Source organism: Ailuropoda melanoleuca, chromosome 11 (genome assembly GCF_002007445.2).
Source record: "Ailuropoda melanoleuca isolate Jingjing chromosome 11, ASM200744v2, whole genome shotgun sequence".
Taxonomy (NCBI): Eukaryota; Metazoa; Chordata; class Mammalia; order Carnivora; family Ursidae; genus Ailuropoda; species Ailuropoda melanoleuca.
Window position 1 is genome coordinate 109,693,343 of NC_048228.1, and position 17,766 is coordinate 109,711,108.

Below are 17,766 nucleotides of genomic sequence, written 5' to 3' on the forward strand. Positions count from 1 at the left end.
TCCCAGACAGGCCTGGGCAAAGCACAGTGGGGGAGACTCAGGGCAGGACGTGGCAGGGTTTAGATGGCTGTCCCAGGGCCCGCCTTTGGGTGTGTCTGTTGTCCACCTGACGGTGTGGCTGTGAGCAGTGGCAGGAGCTCCTCGGTGGCTCCTCGGTGGCTCTCGGTGCAAGCGCAGGTGGGACTGCATCCTTCCCCCGTGCGTGTGCCCTGGCCTGGTGCTCCCGACGTCCGCACGCCGGGTTTGTGCCTTGGCTTGAAGCCGGGGGAGCGCAGGGTCCTCGACCGCAGGCCTGGACGTGGTGCGCTGGATGTCTGAGCAGCCCACTGCCCTGCCCCATACGGTGGGCACGCGGAGGGGATGGCCCACCAGCCCGAGTCTTGGCTCGAGGGCCACCTTGCTCTGGCCCAATTAGGGCCTGAGGGTTGGCTTTGGTCAGCAAGGAGGGGACACTGCTGCCTCTTAAATCCCCATTCTGGATAAGCAATTGTTTCCGTGGGAAAACATATAGAATTTTTTATTTTTATTGCCAAAGCTAGGTTTCGAAGTTAAATTAAAATATCATTATAGAAAATGTGCAAATTAGTCATGGTTCCAGCAGAATGTGGGGACAGGTGCTGGTTTTTTTATGAAATTGTGTGTTTTCGGGGCTTTGAGAAGCTTTTATGACGTGCGGGAGATATTCAGCCGTCTACGGTGGACTTGAAAAGCTGCTCCAGCCTGTGGTTTGGACGCGTAGCTCCCTGCCTCTGGGTCAGCATGGCCTCCGTGCCAGACTCCGCACCCGAGGAGGGTGGCTGCAGTTGGGGGGCGGATGGGGGGGGCACACTCACTCACTTCCCGCCGGCTGGAGCCACCTGCCTGTCCCGTGTGGCCTGGCAGGCCTGGTGACCCATAGCTTGTTACTCAACTACGGGTTTCTGTCACTTTGTCCCATAAACATGTTGGTTCTTGTCTTTATTTTTGTCACCCACGTGGTGCTTTAGGGGTTTTGGCAGGGACCCAGCTGTGGCTCTTCTCTGGGGGAGGGTCCCCTACGAGGACAAGGGCACCAACTCGCGGTCCAAGTGGACGGCTGGGTGGTGACTCGTGGCATCTCATCCCAAAGTCCCTGAGTAGGTGGTCGAATGAGATAGTTGTGAAAGAGGATGCAGCAGGCGAGCAGGTGGGTCAGCTGGGGTTGGACAGATGGGGTGTTCACAACCTTTTCACAACCTCCTAGAGCAGGGTGGGCAGAGGCCTGAGGCTCTGGGGGATGGAGGAGGGAGACCCGCATCCTGCTGCACCCGTTCTCCGGGTCAGGCAGTGTAGGCGTGGCTGGGGGGGCCGGGGACACGCGGGTGAGCCAGTCTCTGCAGGTGGAGGGGCCCCTTCTCCTTCCGGCCGTTGTGCTTATTGGAGACCTGGGCGGTATTGAACAGACCGTGACGTCTGCGGCCCTAGAGTCGAGGTCTTGGCTTGCCGTCCTGTGGCCGCGGCCCCGTCTTGTCCGGCTCCAGCACGCTTGCTGCAGCTCTCCCTGGGGGCTCGGGGGTCTGCAGCCGTCAGCACTTCCTAGGAGGCCAGCAAGGCGTGTATGCGCTCCGTCGGCAGCACAGCCGCTGTGGTGCCCGGCGGCCCTGGTGCTCTGTACGTGGTGGGGTGTGGGTGTGGGTGGGAGGCACCTGGGCTTCACATGCAGTCCGTGGCGTCCGGGCGTGTGGGTTGTCCGGCTCCTCACCTGCCCTTTCGACACGTGCCCGGCGGCTCCCCTCGCCATGGTCTCATTTGGTGGAGCAGTTTCTTGGGAAGGTGTGCCAGCAGGGCGTGGTTTGGGAGACCTTGCGAATCTGAAAGTGTCCGTATTCTGCTCTCGCCCGGAAGTGGGAGAGGGGGTCTAGGGATCCAGTTGCTTCTCAGCTGGCTTCCTTACTACAGCTCCCTCACCCATCACACTCAGACACGCTCAGCCCCCCTGCACACGTGCACCTGCTTGCGTACCCCCCACTGCGGTGTGGACGTTCCAAGCCCTGCAGGCCTCAGTGGCTTGGGCCAGGCCACCCTTCTCCCTTTGCCAGCTGAGGGTAGCACTAGGGTTTGCCACGTGGGCCCCGTGGTGCTTTTCGTTGCTGGTGCATCCGTGTTTCTCACCACAGCCAGAGCCCTGATTGGACAAGTGCTCGTGGGTGCTGGGCTCCAGGAGCCTGCAGGCAGCTGGGGCCCCCCCGGGGCTCTTGCTCAGCCCTGGTGTTCGGGAGGGCTGGGCTGCCATGGGCCCCCGTGGGCAGGGTCTGGTCTGGTTGAGCAGAGACACTATGAGCTCCCACACGTGGCTGGGGCCGTGCTCTCCAGGAGCGCAGATCCGCATGCTGTGGTTTGGAGATGGTCTGGCGCCTCAGCCAGCGCACACATGGCTGCCCTGACCCCGGATGTTCCTTGAAGGGAATTTGGGGTGGCTCACAGGCACGTTTCTGTTTTCCCTGGAGAGTCTCATCAGCATAGTGGAGCTGGTATGTCAGCTTGGGGTGGTGAAGGCGCTGGGCACGTGCTCTTACCCTGCAGGATGTCTGGGCCTGGCTCTGGGGCTGCAGCATCCCCCCAGATGGCACACACGTTGAAGGAACCTTTAAAATCCGGAGCCTCTCATCTGCTTCGATGCGGGTGACCTGAAACCAGAGTGATCGCAGCAGCAGCAGGGAGCTGGTCACACGTGTTGGCGTGGGCCTCATAGCCTGGCTTCCCGTCCTCCCCAGCATTGTGTGGGGGCTCACCCTGAGCGAGGTGGCGGCCGATGCCCCATCTGGAGAGTGTAGGTTCGAGCGGTCACCACGGCTCCCAGGCGGCCCGAGTAGGCTTGTGTTGAGCCTGCCGTTTTCCAGCTGCGGCTCGTACATGGGCTCGTGGCCCAGAGACAGAGGACTCTCCACAGCCGTCCTCCCACCACCGTCCGGTCACTGCCAGCTCCTGTGTGTGCCGTGGGCTCGGAGCCCCACGTGTGGAGCAGGACAGGGGCAGAGCGAGAGCCGGCGGGGGGCCAGGCGAGGGGCCACGTCCAGCCGGCCTGCAGAAATGGGCCGTGTCCTCAAGAAGTGACCGTCACTGTCAAATCCATCTCCATTTGTGTAAAGAAGATGTTATTTCACGAGTCCTCGTTCTGTGACCAAACTATGTGACCAGTTGTATCTTTAAAGATTGAATCGTTAGAATTTTACTTCTCAGCGGCTTAATTATTATAGAACAACAGGAAAGGTCAGGCCGTTTGTTTTATACAGCCAAATAGTTTCCTTTAAAGTGCCGATTTCAAAGAGGAACTCCGATCTCCTAAGGGGGAAGCGTTCACCGGAGTTTGCTGTGGGACTGTTTCTAGGAAATTTTCTAGCCAGAGATGGTCTGTTAGGAGACGCGTCCTGGCTCGGGAAGGTTTGGGTTTCGATGGTGTAGCATTGCTCAGCTTGTGTTCTGGGCCCACAGATGAGGGGCCAGAGCCCAGGTGAGAGCGTGGCAGCGGCTGCGTCCCCGCACCCCCGCGGCTCGCACATTGCCCACCCTGTGTGGTGCAGATGCCCTTTAGAAGCCCTGGACCGCGTGCTGACACCTGTGTGGGGGCAGCGTGCATGTGGCCCTGGAGAGGAGACTGACCCCAGAGTCGCTGAGGTCACAACTGGGCTGGCGGAGCCATGGGGGGCCAGGGTGGGAGGCCGCTCCAAGAGAGGTGTGGCTGTGCAGTGGACCACACACACAGGTGCTGCCCCAAGATGCAGGGCCAGAAGTTCAGGGTGAGGGCCAGGGGTGGTGTCGGGGGGACGGGGCCCTGGCCGTGCCCAGGGGCTGCCGTCGTGTGTGTTCTGGAGGGGGCTGTGGCCAGAGGGAGGGGAGGAGGCCAGCACACGCTCCCAGTTCCTGGGTTGGGAACCGTAAGCAGGGCTGGGGTGGCCTGCTGGGTCTCCGGCCCTTGTGGAATAGCCAGGGAGCGGTGCCACCTCAGTGGACAGTTGGGGGAGAGCTCTGGTCTCGGGCGGGACGGCCCTGGCAGCTGCCATCTTTAACAGCACGGGGAAGAATTGGCTGGGGGTGGGGGTGTCAGAAAGAGGCAGCATCGGCCCGTCCAGGGAGTCGGGTCTCCGCGTGGCAGCACCCTGGGTCAGCAGCGGAGGCCTGGCACGCAGGGCAGGCTTGAGTGTGGTTGTGCGGCTGATGCACAGGGAACCCGAGATGCTTTATGTGAATTTGGGGACCCATTCCTGGGTCGGTGGGACGCTGCCTCCTGTGTAACCCTGTGGAAATGCTTTCAGCCCGTATCTTTTCTGTTGCAGACTTTAAAAAATTCAAAAAGCCTTTGCTCCCTTGATGATGAAGATGAAGAGGAGGATGGCGCCCAAGTGGAGCTGGCCCTGTGTGACTCACGCGGCCGCATGGGCGTCCTCACGGCCGGCTCCAGCCCACTGAGCGTGCGCCCCAGGCCCTGCTGCGCTGTCCCCGGCCCCTGGGCCTCTTGGGAGCCCTTGGCCGCTGAGAGTGAGGGCGGGAGTGGCGAGGACCCCAGTGACGGGGACGGCGCTGGGGAGGAAGGCGCCTTCCCTCCCGGCCGCGGCGAGCTGGACCTGGGGCAGATCGAGAGCAACTGACCCCAGGCAGGAGGGTCGGGGGTCCGGGGCCGCTGCCCCCAGTCTCTTCTCAGCGCATGGACAGAATTTGGGCTACGCAGAACTTTGAACATTGGTTTAATTTTGATCCAGTCTTTCCTAAAAAAGTATTTTGGATTTTTATAGCTTTTACAGTTCTGGAGAAATCTGCTCTATTTTGAACGAATTTTCGGAAGGGCATTCTATGAAATGGGAGCCTGTGGGCCGATCCCAGTGTGGGTGTGTGTTCCTTTTCTGAAACTCCTGCCATGCAGGGCATGGGGTCCGGCCCTTCCACTGGGCGCTGTCGTCCGTGAGTGCCGGGCAGCCAGCCCGCCGCTGCCCATCTCCTGCCTGCTCCCCGGAGCACCGTGCGGCGGTGTCTGTACTCGGGAGCACTGGAACAGTGGTCCTGGCGGCACCTGGTCTGACTTCAATAAAAGGCGTTGGCTTCCCTGTGTTTCTTTCTGGCTGAACGCAGTCGGGCCTCGGGCCCATGGGTCTCATGCAGCACAGGATTTTCATTTAAGGAAATGGGGGGTTTCTACCCGAGACCCTGACCTCAGGAGCTTTGGGTAGGAGTCGCAGTTTGTGGTAGTGAAAGAAAACAGTGGTAACCTTTGGAGAAATTTTCTTGATTTTTTTTCCCCTGAGAACATTTTCCCAGGTCACAGCCATTCATGGCGACCACCGTCCCTGGTGCGGATGTAGATGGGGGGTGGGCAGAGACGGGAGGTGCCAGTTTGCAGGATGCCAGTTTGCTTTCTCAGCCCGGTCCTCTGGCCCCTTCCCTGCAGGATGGGGGGTCCTACAGCTCACCGCCGATCCCTCCGGCCTGCCCTGCACTGACCTCCTACCGCATGGATACATCCAACAGCACTGGGCTGACAGTGCGTTCGTGGAAGTCAGAAGTGGCCAGCATGGCTTCTCCGATGACCGTTGGAGAACTTTTTTCCTCCTAAACTCTAGGCTGTAGTCCGAGGGTCCCTGAGACTCCGGAGATGGCTGGTTCGTCTTGTTTGCTCGTTGGTGGGCCTCCCGAGAGAGCAGGCACCCTGTGTCTCAGCAGATGTGCTGTGCAGACGAGTGCAGAAAGCAGCCTGTGTTTGTTCTAGAACAGTTCGCCTGTCTGGTTAGTGGCTTTCAACCATGGGGGAGTTTACAAAGATACTGGCATCTGGGCCCCTCTGGGCTGTTGCCTGGACAGGACGGGGTGGGGGGCTGTTTGGAGCTGTTCGGGTTTAGCCTGAAGAGGAGAGATAAATGATCCCGGTGTGGCCGAGCCGTTTCCCCTGGGACACTGAGTCACGTTCGGTCCTCAGCGGCCTCCTGGGCCTGGCAGACCTTTGGCCACGGGTGGGTCTGGAGTGGGACCAGAGCCAGTGGGACACCTGCAAGGCAAAGGAGCCTTTGGCACTAAGAGGGGCCTTTGGGGTCATGCTGGTGCCCATGGGTGTCCCCAGCGTCCCCAGAGCCACCACCTGGCCAGGCAGGAGGTGGAGGGGCCCAGAGAGCCTCTGGGACCCGCAGGCAGGCCCTTGGTGGGCACATGACTTGGGTCCCGGGATCCCTGCATTGGATTTCCAGCACACCTGGCAGATTCTGTCTTGGGAGGTTGTGTTTTGGGTTGAGTTGATGGACGTAGGCTCTGTGTACTTACCTGCATAGAACCGGTGGTCCCCACTCAGAACTTTGCTCTGGGGTTGACCCATGGATCTGGTGGGGTGGTGGGGGCGGCGGGGGCAAGGTCCCTGTGCCGACAGCCCGGCCACGGGGCTGTGGGGCAGCAGCGGGTGGGGGGAGATGGGACGGGGCCTTGGGACATGACGGAGGCCGTGTGAGGCTGCTGGAGAGCCCTCCCGGGGTGACTCCTTGGCTGCAGCTGGATGGGGATCCTGGGCAGACTGCTTGCTGCAGACCCAGGCTGGGAAAGAACGGGGGAGGGTCAGAGATAGAGGGCGTGCGCTGTGGGGGGAGCAAGCCCAGGTGGCTCCCCAGACCTGGGGACTCTTTGGGCAGGTGGTGGGTTGGGGGGTGGAGGGCTCCTCACATCCAGTGGGCTGGGAGGTGCCTACAGCAGGTCAGTGGCTNGGTACAACTCTGGGTTGGCCCAGTGTCCCCTCCTGCCGGGCAGTGAGCAGGCTTGGGGACGCACCCCCCAGCTCAGTCGCCCTGGAAGCAGCCCTCATCTGGGGCTGTCCCCCACCCCTCAGGGCTCCTGCTCTTCCCCTGGACTCTGGGCCATCCCCAACTCCAGGCCTCCCAGGACAGGGGGCACCAGCAGGCTCCTGACAGGGAGAGGGGGCTGAAGCTGGAGATGGAGGTGGGGCCTGTTGGCTGAGAAGCTGGACGGCAGCCCCCCTCCACTTGCCCTCACAGCCCAGGCTCCCCGTACCCCCGCCCCCAGGCCGCATCCATCACCCCCCATCCTCCCCCAGAGATACCCCCCACCCACCTTGAGGGTTGGCCTCATTCTTGGGCTGATTCTGCAGTGCCCGCCCCTTCCCTGCTTTGGCCCCACTATGTCCCTGCTGAGGGACCTCCAGAAACCAGTCCTGGAGAAGGCAGCCTGTTGGGGGTAGGCTGGCCGTGAGCACCCTGCCCACAGCCCCAGCCACCTCTCTGCTGGCCTGTGCACCGGCCAATTGTGACCTGCCCTCCGCCAGGCGGCTTGGGGTGGCTCTGAGGGAGGGGGCACGGCCTGGGGCCTTGGCCATGGTGGGCGATGCTGGAGTCAACGGGGGCAGCCCACCTCGTGCTCAGGCCCTGCCCTCCCCCACCTCTTGTCCCTCGTCCTGGGTTTTCTCCGGGCAGCTCTGCCCGAGTGCCAGTGCCCCGCCCCTGCTGGCCCCTCCCTCCGTCCGGGCTGGAGCCAGGTGGCAGAAGGCAGTGGTGGCCGGGGGCAGGTGTCTGCAGCCCGTGCCCTCCCAGCCCGTGGGCCACACGGAGTTCACCTTCTGTGAAGGCACGCGTTGTGTGACCCCTGCCTGTCTGTTCTCTGGGTTGGGGGGGGGCTCCCCAGAGGACCCTGAACCCCGTGCCGGTCCCGGTGGCCTCCTGACACCTGGCCAGGGATGCAAATGCAGAGCCCTCTGTAGAAACACCAGAGAGCTGGGTGTCGGGAGGCCTGTACTTGCTCATTCGGCAGATGTTGCTGAGTGACCGCTGGGCGCTGCCGCGGGCTGGGGGAGGCAGGAGGGGGGCGCTGTGGGGAAGTCCGTTCCACGGCACACACAGCCCCGGGGCGGGAGCAGCCTGGTGCTGCAGGGCGGCCCAGGGCCCGGGTGGAGCGAGGGTTCCAGTGCCCTGGTCAGCACACGATCTGGAGATGGACGGACATGTCCCATGGGCCAAAGGGAAACCTATAAACTACTATTTCCAGAGGTTTTATGCTGCAGCAAAACCTGACAAAATTACAAGCAGAAATTCACAAATCCGACATTCTGGTTGGAGAGTTTTATTCTCCCTTTGTAGGTAAGGAGACCCAGGAGGAAACAGTAGACTTAACAGGATTTGATCGCCCTGGGGGGTGGACTCCAGCTGGTCTGCGGAGCTCCTAACGGGGCGGGGGGGNAGACTTAACAGGATTTGATCGCCCTGGGGGGTGGACTCCAGCTGGTCTGCGGAGCTCCTAACGTTTTTTTTTTTTGGGGGCGGGGGAGGGGGCGTGCTGCAGAAAATTGACCAAGAATAGGCCAGGAAGAAAATGTTGATATAGTCTGAGGAATTGGTATCACCCAGACCATATTTTCTTGCCACACCCCAATAACAAAAAGATAGCAAACAAAACCTGCTGTGTTTGGGAAATTTAAAAATGCACTTTACATAACTCATTGGCTAAAGAAGAAATCATCCTACGAGTCAGACAACACTTAGAACTGAATGATCCTGAAAATGGTACATATCAAAACTTGTCAACTGTATCTTAGGCTGTAGAAAGGACATCTGTAGCCATTCGTGATTATATTAGAAAAAATAAGATTGGGAAAGCAACCCTCCTAGCTTCCAATTTAAGAATGCGGCAGAGGTCAGCAAGCGTCCTTGAGGGGGCGGACAGTAAATAGTTTGGATTTTGAGGAACGCAGGTGGTGTCTGTCCCCCCGGCCCCCGACTTCATCCCTGCACTGTCATTTGCTGACCCCTGAGGGTGGGGGGTGAAAGGGGAAAGCCGAAGGGGGAAAGAGGGAGCGTGACCCTAAGAGCAGGCACGAGCGGGGCGGACCAGAACGCAGAGTGAGGAGACCGCTTTGCCAGAAGGGACGGGTCGGGAGCTGCTCCGAGAAGGGCCGGGGGGCGAATAGGTTGTCTTGGGAACGCGGAGGGGCCACACCTGCGGTGCTGCACAGGCTGTGACAGAATGGGGCTGTTATGAGCGACTTGGAAGAAATGCACACGTTCCTGGAAAAATACCGCCGACAACTGAGTGGAGAAGAGAGAGGCGCCAGGGCTGGTCCCGGGAAGCGCTGTGTGAAGAGCGGTAAGGAAAGCACCAGCGCCAGCACCAGCTGACTCTTGAGACAAGTCCTGCAAAATATACAAGTGTGATCCTGACATGAAATCCGGACATGGGCAGGGATGGAGGGCGCTGCTGGTGGCCACCCGCTGACTGCTGTGGCCACGGTGGCAGAGAAGCCCCTGGGGGCAGGCCTCTGAGAGCCTCCTCTCCCTTCTAGGGCATGGAGGGGCCTGGGGGGCCGGGGACAGAACCCCAGGGCCATTGGGAGCCTCAGCCGGGCCCTTCCCACCTGCTTCCCTGCTATCCACATAGGGGTCCCGTGTGCATGAGTCAGCTCAGGGCGTTCCCACTGCACCCCAAGGTCAAGGTCATGGGCCAGCCGGGTCTGGCTCCCACAGCCCTCGTCCCTGCCTGCCAGACAGCCAGGGAGGTGGCCCTGGTCCCCTCACTTCCTTTCCCTCGGCCCCCCAGCTGCGCCGGCCGTCCCGCCTTCGGCCCTGGTGTTGCACCGGACTGGAAGCCCGTCCCTGTCCCCCGACGTCCCACCACCTGCTTTTTCTATTTTTCTGCAATTGTGGATGTAGCTTTTTGAAGCCGCATTAAGTTACTTTCTTTAATTTATACTGTCCTAGAAAATGGCCCATTTCATCAAGAATATCCGACGTGTTAGCCCGTCACTCCTCGCCTCTGCTGCTCCCACTCCCTGTGCGCGGCCCTCGCGGCCCCACTTCTCTCGCTCTCTGGCCAGAGGTTGCTTTATTTTGTTTATTTATTTTGAGGACCGGCCCTTGGATTTACTGATGAGTGCTTCCATTTTTCTTGTTTCCAATTCATTAATTCGCCTTTATCTTTACCCCTCCTGCTCCCGTGGATTTACTTTATTGTTCTGTTTTCCCTCCTTGTGTCGGATGTTTAGTGCATTTATTATCAGTCTCTCTTGCTCAGTAATAAAAGCATTTAAGGTTGTGAATTCCCCACCAGCTCCTCCCGAAGCTGGCTCTGCGGACACGCGGTCTCTCTTTTCTGGACGGTTGTGAGTCTCCTGTCCCGGCGACTGCTATTTACTCTCTGACCTAGGAGTTCCCTAGGCGAGCACTTTTGAATTTCCAAATCATCTGGCTCCTCTGTTGAATCTTTCGGTTAATTTTTCGGTTGTTCGGGGGCGCCTGGGTGGCACAGCGGTTGGGTGTCTGCCTTCGGCTCAGGGCGTGATCCCGGCGTTGTGGGATCGAGCCCCACATCAGGCTCCTCTGCTGGGAGCCTGCTTCTTCCTCTCCCACTCCCCTGCTTGTGTTCCCTCTCTCACTGGCTGTTTCTATCTCTGTCAAATAAATAAATAAAATCTTTAAAAAAAAATTTTTTTTCGGTTGTTCGCATTGGTTTAAATAGCGAGGCCTGTGGATGTTTGTTTGGGATGCAGCGAGGCACAGGTACACGTGTGTGCATCTGTGTGTGTGCCTGTGTGCAAGCACACGCGTGTGCGCCCTCTGCGTGGGCCCACGGGCACGTGTGCATGCAGCTCTGCCCATGTGGTCGCACACATATGCATATGCATGAGAGTGTAGCATGCAGCATGTTCTGTGGTTTCTGAGCAGGCGACTGCCACCAGGTCAAGGACGTTCACGAGAGGACTGCAGGCCCTTGTCCTCACCCCAGTTTTGTCCCCCTGGTCCTGGGTCCCTGGGCGAGGGCTGGGCCGCGCTTGGTGGTCTGACAGGCCAGCCTCCTTGCAGTGGAGCCGGGGTCCCTGTTGTGCCCACAACAGATGTTCCTGACCCCACACACCTCGCTTAGGGCCAGATGGCCAGGTCTGCTGTTGACGGCACAGAGGCGTCTGAAGGGCCCCCGGGTGACCTGGGGGACGCTGGGTCCGGCACAGGCTGCAGCGGAGGACAGACTTGTCCTGTGGCTCGCGTCGTCCCTCCCACCTGTAGGGGCAGCCGGAGCGGGAGCGTGGAGTGCTGGAGAGGGCCTGGGCGATTTTCAAACAGGAAGTTCAATTTAATTCCTAGTTTGCTAATTATACGAAATTATGAGTATATGTTAACTTTATTATTTTTATTCGTCTATTGACATGATCATGTGATATTTCTTCTTTAATCTGTATATGAATTTTCTAGGGCTGCTGTGACAACGACCACGGCCCAGGGGCTCAAACAATAGACAATTGATTCTTTCAGAGCCCTGGAGGCTGAGGGTCTGCGGTCCAGGTGTGGGCGGGGGGTTCCCTCTAAGGCCTCTCCCCGTGTCCTTATGTGGCCATCCCTCTGTGTGTGTCTGTGTCCTGATCTTTTCTTGTAAGGACAGTAGTCAGATTGGATTAGTGCCTACCCCCAGTGACCTCGCTTTACCCTAACAACTACTTTAAAGACCCTATCTCCAATTACTTTTATTGTGTTAAAATGCACATAAAATATGTGCATCGTAACCATTTTTAAGTGGGCAGTTCCGTGGCATCAGGCACATTCACAGTGTTGTGAACAGCCCCCCGTCCACCTCCAGAACTTTCTCATCTTCCCAAACTGCCCCCAAGAAACACTAGCTCCCCATCTCTCCCCCATCCCCCAGCCCCCGACACCCACCACCCACTTTCTGTCTCTATGATCTGACCCCTCTAGGGACTCATGGAGTTGGGCTCATACAGTGTTGTCCCTCTGTGGCTGGCTCATGTCACTGAGCACAAGGTCCTCGGGGTTCATCCGGGTGGTGGCAGGTGTCAGAGTGTCCTTCTTGTTTAAGGCTGAATAACATTCCATCGTGTGGATTGTGTCCGTTTTGTTTATCCATCCGACCGTCCATCCATCCGTCCATCTTTCCGTCCATCCATCCATCCTTCTGTCCGTCTGTCCATCCATCCGTCCATCCTTCTATCTGTCCGTCTGTCCACCCGTCCACGGACACCCGGGTGCTTCCCTGTCTTAGCGGCCGCGCGTAACCCTGCTGTGAACATGGGGGTGCCCGCGTTTCCTCGAGACCCTGCTCTCCGTTCCTCGGGGAACCTACCCAGATATGGAACTGCGGGCCGTGGGCTCATTCCGTGCTTCGTTTTTGGAGGACCCTCCACGCTGTTTTCCACGCGGCTGCACCATCTTACACGTCGCTCCCACGGCGCACGGGGTTCCAGTTTCCCCACGTCCTCGCCAAGGCTCGTCGGTCTCTGCTCCTGTGAGAGCAGCCGTCCCGCGGGCCGTGAGGTGGGCTCTGTGGAGTTTTTTTGCTGCGGATTCCTAACACCTGCCTTATAGTAAGAAATGTATTGAAACTTTACAGCCTAACATGGCCAATTTTTATAGACCTTCCACCTGTTCTTGGAAAGAAACTATACTCTGAAAACGTCCGCAGGCCTGTGTGTGTCTGTTAGGTCCAGATTTATGGTACAGATCTTCTCCGTCCTTACTGAATTCTTTGTCTCCCTCATACGTCAGGTGCTGATGGCTGTTAGACTCCCGTGGCGGATTTGTCTGTTTCTCTTGGTGGTTTTTGTGTACGTCCGTATTTAGCACTATTATTTATTCCGGTTGCGTTGAACCTTTTATAATCGCGAACAGATGCTGTGTCTCCAGCGATACTTCTGCTCCCGTTCTATTTGGCCGCATGTGGGTGTAGACGTGCTTTCTTTCTTTGGTCGCCATGTTTGCCAGCCCTTCATTCCTTCCAGTGGATCTGAGTTTCCTCCAGGTATCATTTGTCTTCAGCCTGAAAATTTTCTGTTTTTCTTATTTTTAAGATTTTGTTTTTAAGTCATCTCTACACCCCACGTGGGGCTCGAACTCACAACCCTGAGATCAAGAGTCGCACGCTCCACCCGCTGAGCCGGTTACAACATTTGTTGTAATCAGGGATTCTGTGTCAGCCTTCATTTATCTGAAAATACATCCCTTTTGCCTTAATTTTTGAAGGATGGTTTTGCCAGGTAAAGAATCCTGGCTTGTCTTTCCCTTCCTGTACTTTAAAGAAACCGCTCCGTTGCCTCCTGGCCTGTACAGCTTTCGACGAGAAGTCGGAGTGCGTCCACTGCTTTCCCTGGACGTAGCGTGTCCTGTTTTGTTTTGTTTTGTTTTTACTGGAGGCTTTGACGAGTTTCTCTTCATTTTTGGTTTCCAGCAAGTTGGCCGTGACTTATCTAGCAGTGATCTTTCTTGTAGTAGTTCGGGGTAGCTTTCTGCCGCACCCCGGGGGTCTCCTTCCCTCTGGGCTCCGCTTCACACCCGTCCCACCACGGTGAAGTTCATGCCGTGGCCCAGGCCGGGCCGACTGCCCCCCGGTCCCTGCAGGCGCACCCGCGGTGCCAACCCAGTGCTCCCCTGGTGTGGAGGCTGCTGGCGAGGCCCGCCAGGAGAGGCTGCTTTCTCTGGAACTCGGCCCCTCGCCTGCCCCGTGACAGAGCAGGGCTTGAATTCGGCCGCATCTCTCTTGCTGCCCCAGGACCAGCGGCTTCGACGTGCCTCTAAGCAGAAGTGGAGCTCGGCACGCGTATGTGTTACGCCCTTTAGTGCTGAGTCCCTGGAGCCTTACACACTAGGTCTTTGGCCGACTAGAGCGGCTTCCTTAACCTGACCGTCACTTTTGTATTGGGTGGGTTTTCATTTCTTACTTCTGTCACCCCAGCCGCTGCCTTGTGTCCTTTAGTCTGATCCATGAGTGGGGACTCGGCGAGTCTCAGAGGCCACCTGAAATGCCCTGGGTGCAGAGCCTTCCCTCTTCGTGGTGAGCGTGCCCTTAGTTCAGAGGACCTTCTCGCTGGCCACCACGTGATGCGTCCCGGGCCCCTCCCTCCCCGAGGAGCTCCCTGTCTGTCTGGATGTGCGCTCAGGGAACAGGAAGCCATGGTGCCAAGTGACAGGTGAGACCCCATGGCCCTGTCCCCGACCTGCAGAGTGAGGGCACGTCGCAGGCGCCTGAGCTGAACACGAACGCCTGGGAGTCAGGTGTGCACCTGTTTGGTGGGGGTGAGAGCGACGCTTGCTGCGGACCGCAGGGCACCGGAGGGCGCCGGGCCAGGGCGAACGCAGCAGCCTCGGGCACAAGCCGTCCTCTGTCCATTTTATTATCGTGATCCTTAAGTGTTACCATCATTTATTGGAAACATCCTTTGTATTGTTAGTATGTCAGGGATTTGTTGATTTGCGTATTAATTTTACGTGTTACTATACATCCAAACTCACTGTCTTTTTTTAAACTTTTTCTGAGGGCGGCTCGCAGCATAGAATCAGCTGTGGCCGTTTTGAGGCGGTATGATGTGCGCTCGCCTGGCGTGCGGCCGCCGCCGCCGCCTGGTTCTGAGACACCGTGTCCCCCTGCCCCCGGCGGTCACTCCCCATCCCTCCCTCGGCCGTGCCCTGTCCGTGTGGATTTGTGTGTTCTGGACACTTCACAGGAATGGACTCTCGAGCGGGGCCCTCTGGGTCTGCACAGTCGGCGGAGACGCGGGAGCCTTGGTGCGGCGGCCTCATGCCGGGCGACGGTTCTGGGCGGAGCGTGGCGGGGCGTGTGTTTCCGAAGCTTGTTCCTGCGGGGCGTCCGCACACGCTCCAAGCTGGGCGGCCTGTGGCCCCGGGGCCTCACCCAGCCCACTGGCATTGAAGCACGGAGGCGCTGTCGGGTCGCCGTGAGTCTGGAGATAATCTGTGGCTCGCGGCAGACTGTCTGACCCGTGAAATGGAAATATTGACTCTGCTCTTTACGGGTTTGCCAACCCTGCGGTCCACGCTGTGCCCCTTGGGCGCCAGCCTCAGCCGCCAACAGGCCCGGGGGGCCTCCCAGGCGCGTCCCTGAGGCTGTGTATTCAGGACGGAGGGTGGAGTCACTGTGGCGTCACAGGCTGGGGCGCGGGGGCCTCCGGCTCAGAGAGCCTGCTGCTGTGTCAGGGCCTCTGCGGTTCCCAGCGCCAAGGGCACATCCGCCACGGCAGTGCCTACGTGATGCTGGAGGTGCTCTGGGGGCCTGGGAGAGTCCTGCGCTCCAGGGCGGCCACACACACCTGCAGGAGCTGGACGGTGGACGCCTGGGGCAGCGCGAGGCTCTCCTTCTTTTCCCGGAACTGGTGGAGCCAGCACAGCCCCAGGCAGTCTGGGGGGGCGGGTGTGTGTGTGTGTGTCGTGCCCTGCCCAGAACTGGCCTGACACCCCCTTGTATCCCCTCCCACCCCCAGTCACCCTCGGGCATGGCCTCTAGGGTACACGGTCCAGCCGGAGGGGGAGTCTCGAGACCCAGTGCTCTGCTTCCGCTGGCTGGTCCCTGGAGGCCCCTGATGTCTCCTACCCTGCGGCTGGGTGGTCCTGCGGTCGCCGGCCAGCATCCCCAGCCGTGCTGCCCCGGCCAGCCGCTGGGTGGCAGCAAAGATCACCCCGGCGGTGCCTTCTCCCTCAGCCTTCCCAGGGGTGACCTGGAGCCGAGGGGTTGGGGGTGCAGGCCCTCTGGGGCCTGAGGTAAGGTGGCAGGGGACTTTTGTCAGTCCCGCCAGTCCCAGTACCTCAGGCCCTCTGGTGGCTCTTTCTATGTCTTAGCCAGGGCTGGTCCGAGGAGGGGATTACGGTACTGTCCCCAGAGGAGTGTTTGGCATCCTGGGGGACATGGGTGGGGAAGAGACAGCGCCCAGATGTCCAAAGGGATTGTTGAGTGCCCCAGCTCTGGGTCCGGTGGGACAAGGTGAGCTGTGGCTGTGGAGGTGGTCCCAGGTGGGCTGTGTGGTCCCAGGTGGCTGTAGGTGTGGTCCTAGCGGGGTTGTATGTAATTTATGGAGGGAATCCTGAGCCTAGAGAGTTGGGGTAACTTGCCTGAGGCCATATAGCTCACAGTGGAGCTGGAATCTTCCAGGGATCACTGCATGGTTGGTGGAGAGCCACGTGGGTTCTGAGGAAATTGAGTTTCAAGCCCTAGGCCCCCACTGACTTGCCACATGACCTTGGGAGGAGCCACCACACTGAGGGGAGACCCTGGGAGAGGCTGCTGCTGGGACCATAGGGGAGGCATGAGGGGCTTAGGACCCCTGCAGGGGGAGCTCCAGAGGGAGGATGCCAGTGAGGGCCTGAGAGCCCCCTCACCTGGGCTCCCTCCCCACTCCAAGCTGGCCCTGGCTGCAGCCCCTGGCCGCTCTGCCCGGCGTGCACACTGGTTCTTGTCACGGGCCAGGGAGCCCAAGTAGGATCAGACCCAGGCCGTATGGGGCTGAGCTCAGAGGGTGGTGGGCTGGGCACCCCTCAGACTCCCGGATCCTGAGGCTGTTGGAGAAGTGGCCATGACACATAGGGTCCCGGGAAGTGTGCCCTCCACGATTGACCCCAACTGTCACTCAAGGGACAGAGCCACCAGCTGATCAGCCGTCTGTGCCTTGGCAGGGTCAGGTCTAGCCAGACCAGACGCAGCACTTTGGGGCGGAGTCCCCTCTACCTGCTGGACCAGGCGGGGTCCTGCATCCCCCGTGCAGGGAAGCTGTGGGGGGACTCAAGGCCAGGCCGGGGCAGGCGTGGGTGGACACTGGGGAAGGAAGCTGCAGCCTCTGCAGGCCTGGTGGGGGCCAGAGGCAGTGCCCAGTTCATGGGCACATGTGACCCCCCACGCCCTCCTGGCCCAGCACCAGACACCAAGCCCTCCTTGTGTCCTTCGATGACCCTCTCTGGAACTGGTGGGGTCTCCCTCAGGCACTGGGTCCCACAGAAGCAGTGCCTTTCCTTTGGGAGATGGGCTGTGTGTGTGTGTTGGGGGGACCTGCCTGGGGTCCATCTGGGACCCCAGCCCCAACCAAAACAGCAGCCCCTGTGCTGACTCCAAACCCCACCTGAGGCTGAACCCCACCCATCCCAAGTCCCAAGTCCACCCCAACGTTTCACCCTGATGCCACCCCACCCTCTAGTTAACTCACTGGGACTTGCCATTGCTGGGGTCAGATGCCTGGGACCCTCATGCCCTCCCCACAGCCTCCCAAGTGGGGGCAGCCTGCATCCTTACTATGGCTGCAGCCCATGGAGTTGGAGCGAGACAGGTTGGGTGGGCTGGGGGGCTGGGGTGGGGACTGGGCAGGTGCTGCCCCAACCCCGTTTCCTATTACCTGTCCCCCTGGTTCGTCTCTCAGCAGGGGCTTTGCTCTGCTCTCTGGGGGCTGCTCCATGTCAAGCCACGGGTACCCATCCTGTCCCATAGCCCTGCCCCGGGGCAGCCTGCCCACCTGGAGGCCTGGCGGGGGGCTGGTCCCTCCCCCTTGGACAGGTGCGCACAGAAACCCTGTCCCAGCCCCTGTGTCCAGGACATCAGGACATTGTCATTGGGTCTCTGGGGGACCCCCCCCCCCACCGGCTCCTGTGGCAGGGTTTTCCTGCTGGGCCCGTGAGCCCAGGAGGCCTCTCTGCATTGGACCAGTCAGGTTTCTGTCGTGCTGCTGCTGTGGGGCTGATAGCAACAGCATGCGTTGATCTCCCACGGAAGCGCAGGCCAGGCCCAGCCCGCGTGGCTCCTCCCTGGCCAGAGTGCGAGGCAGGCCCAGCATGCAGACCGTCCGTCACCTGCCCTTGTGTCTTGTTGGTCAAGTCAGGTCTGATGGCCCAACCCGGGGTCAGTGGGTGGGGACACTCTGGCCAGCCTCCCAGAAGGCTCTGCCGCGCACCTGCAAAGGATGTGGCTGTGGGTTCCTATACTGGGGGACAGGGTGGGGAGTGCGGATCCCCGGATTGCCCCTGGATGCCTGGCCTCGCCTCTCCACCTGGGGCCGCTCTA

At 59.8% G+C, this 17,766-nt stretch overlaps 1 protein-coding gene across 8 annotated transcripts in view; it reads left to right on the top strand.

The window, feature by feature from the left end:
- FAM53A (family with sequence similarity 53 member A) overlaps positions 1-5,055 on the top strand; it is a 28,800-nt gene extending 23,745 nt beyond the window's left edge. For all 8 annotated transcript variants that reach the window (XM_034672233.1, XM_034672232.1, XM_002924417.4 and 5 more), the window contains one exon: positions 4,293-5,055. In XM_034672233.1, the coding sequence (XP_034528124.1) occupies positions 4,293-4,604 (312 nt within the window). In that variant the 3' untranslated portion in view covers positions 4,605-5,055. The remainder of the gene's footprint in view (positions 1-4,292) is intronic.
- Positions 5,056-17,766: the final 12,711 nt, after the last annotated feature.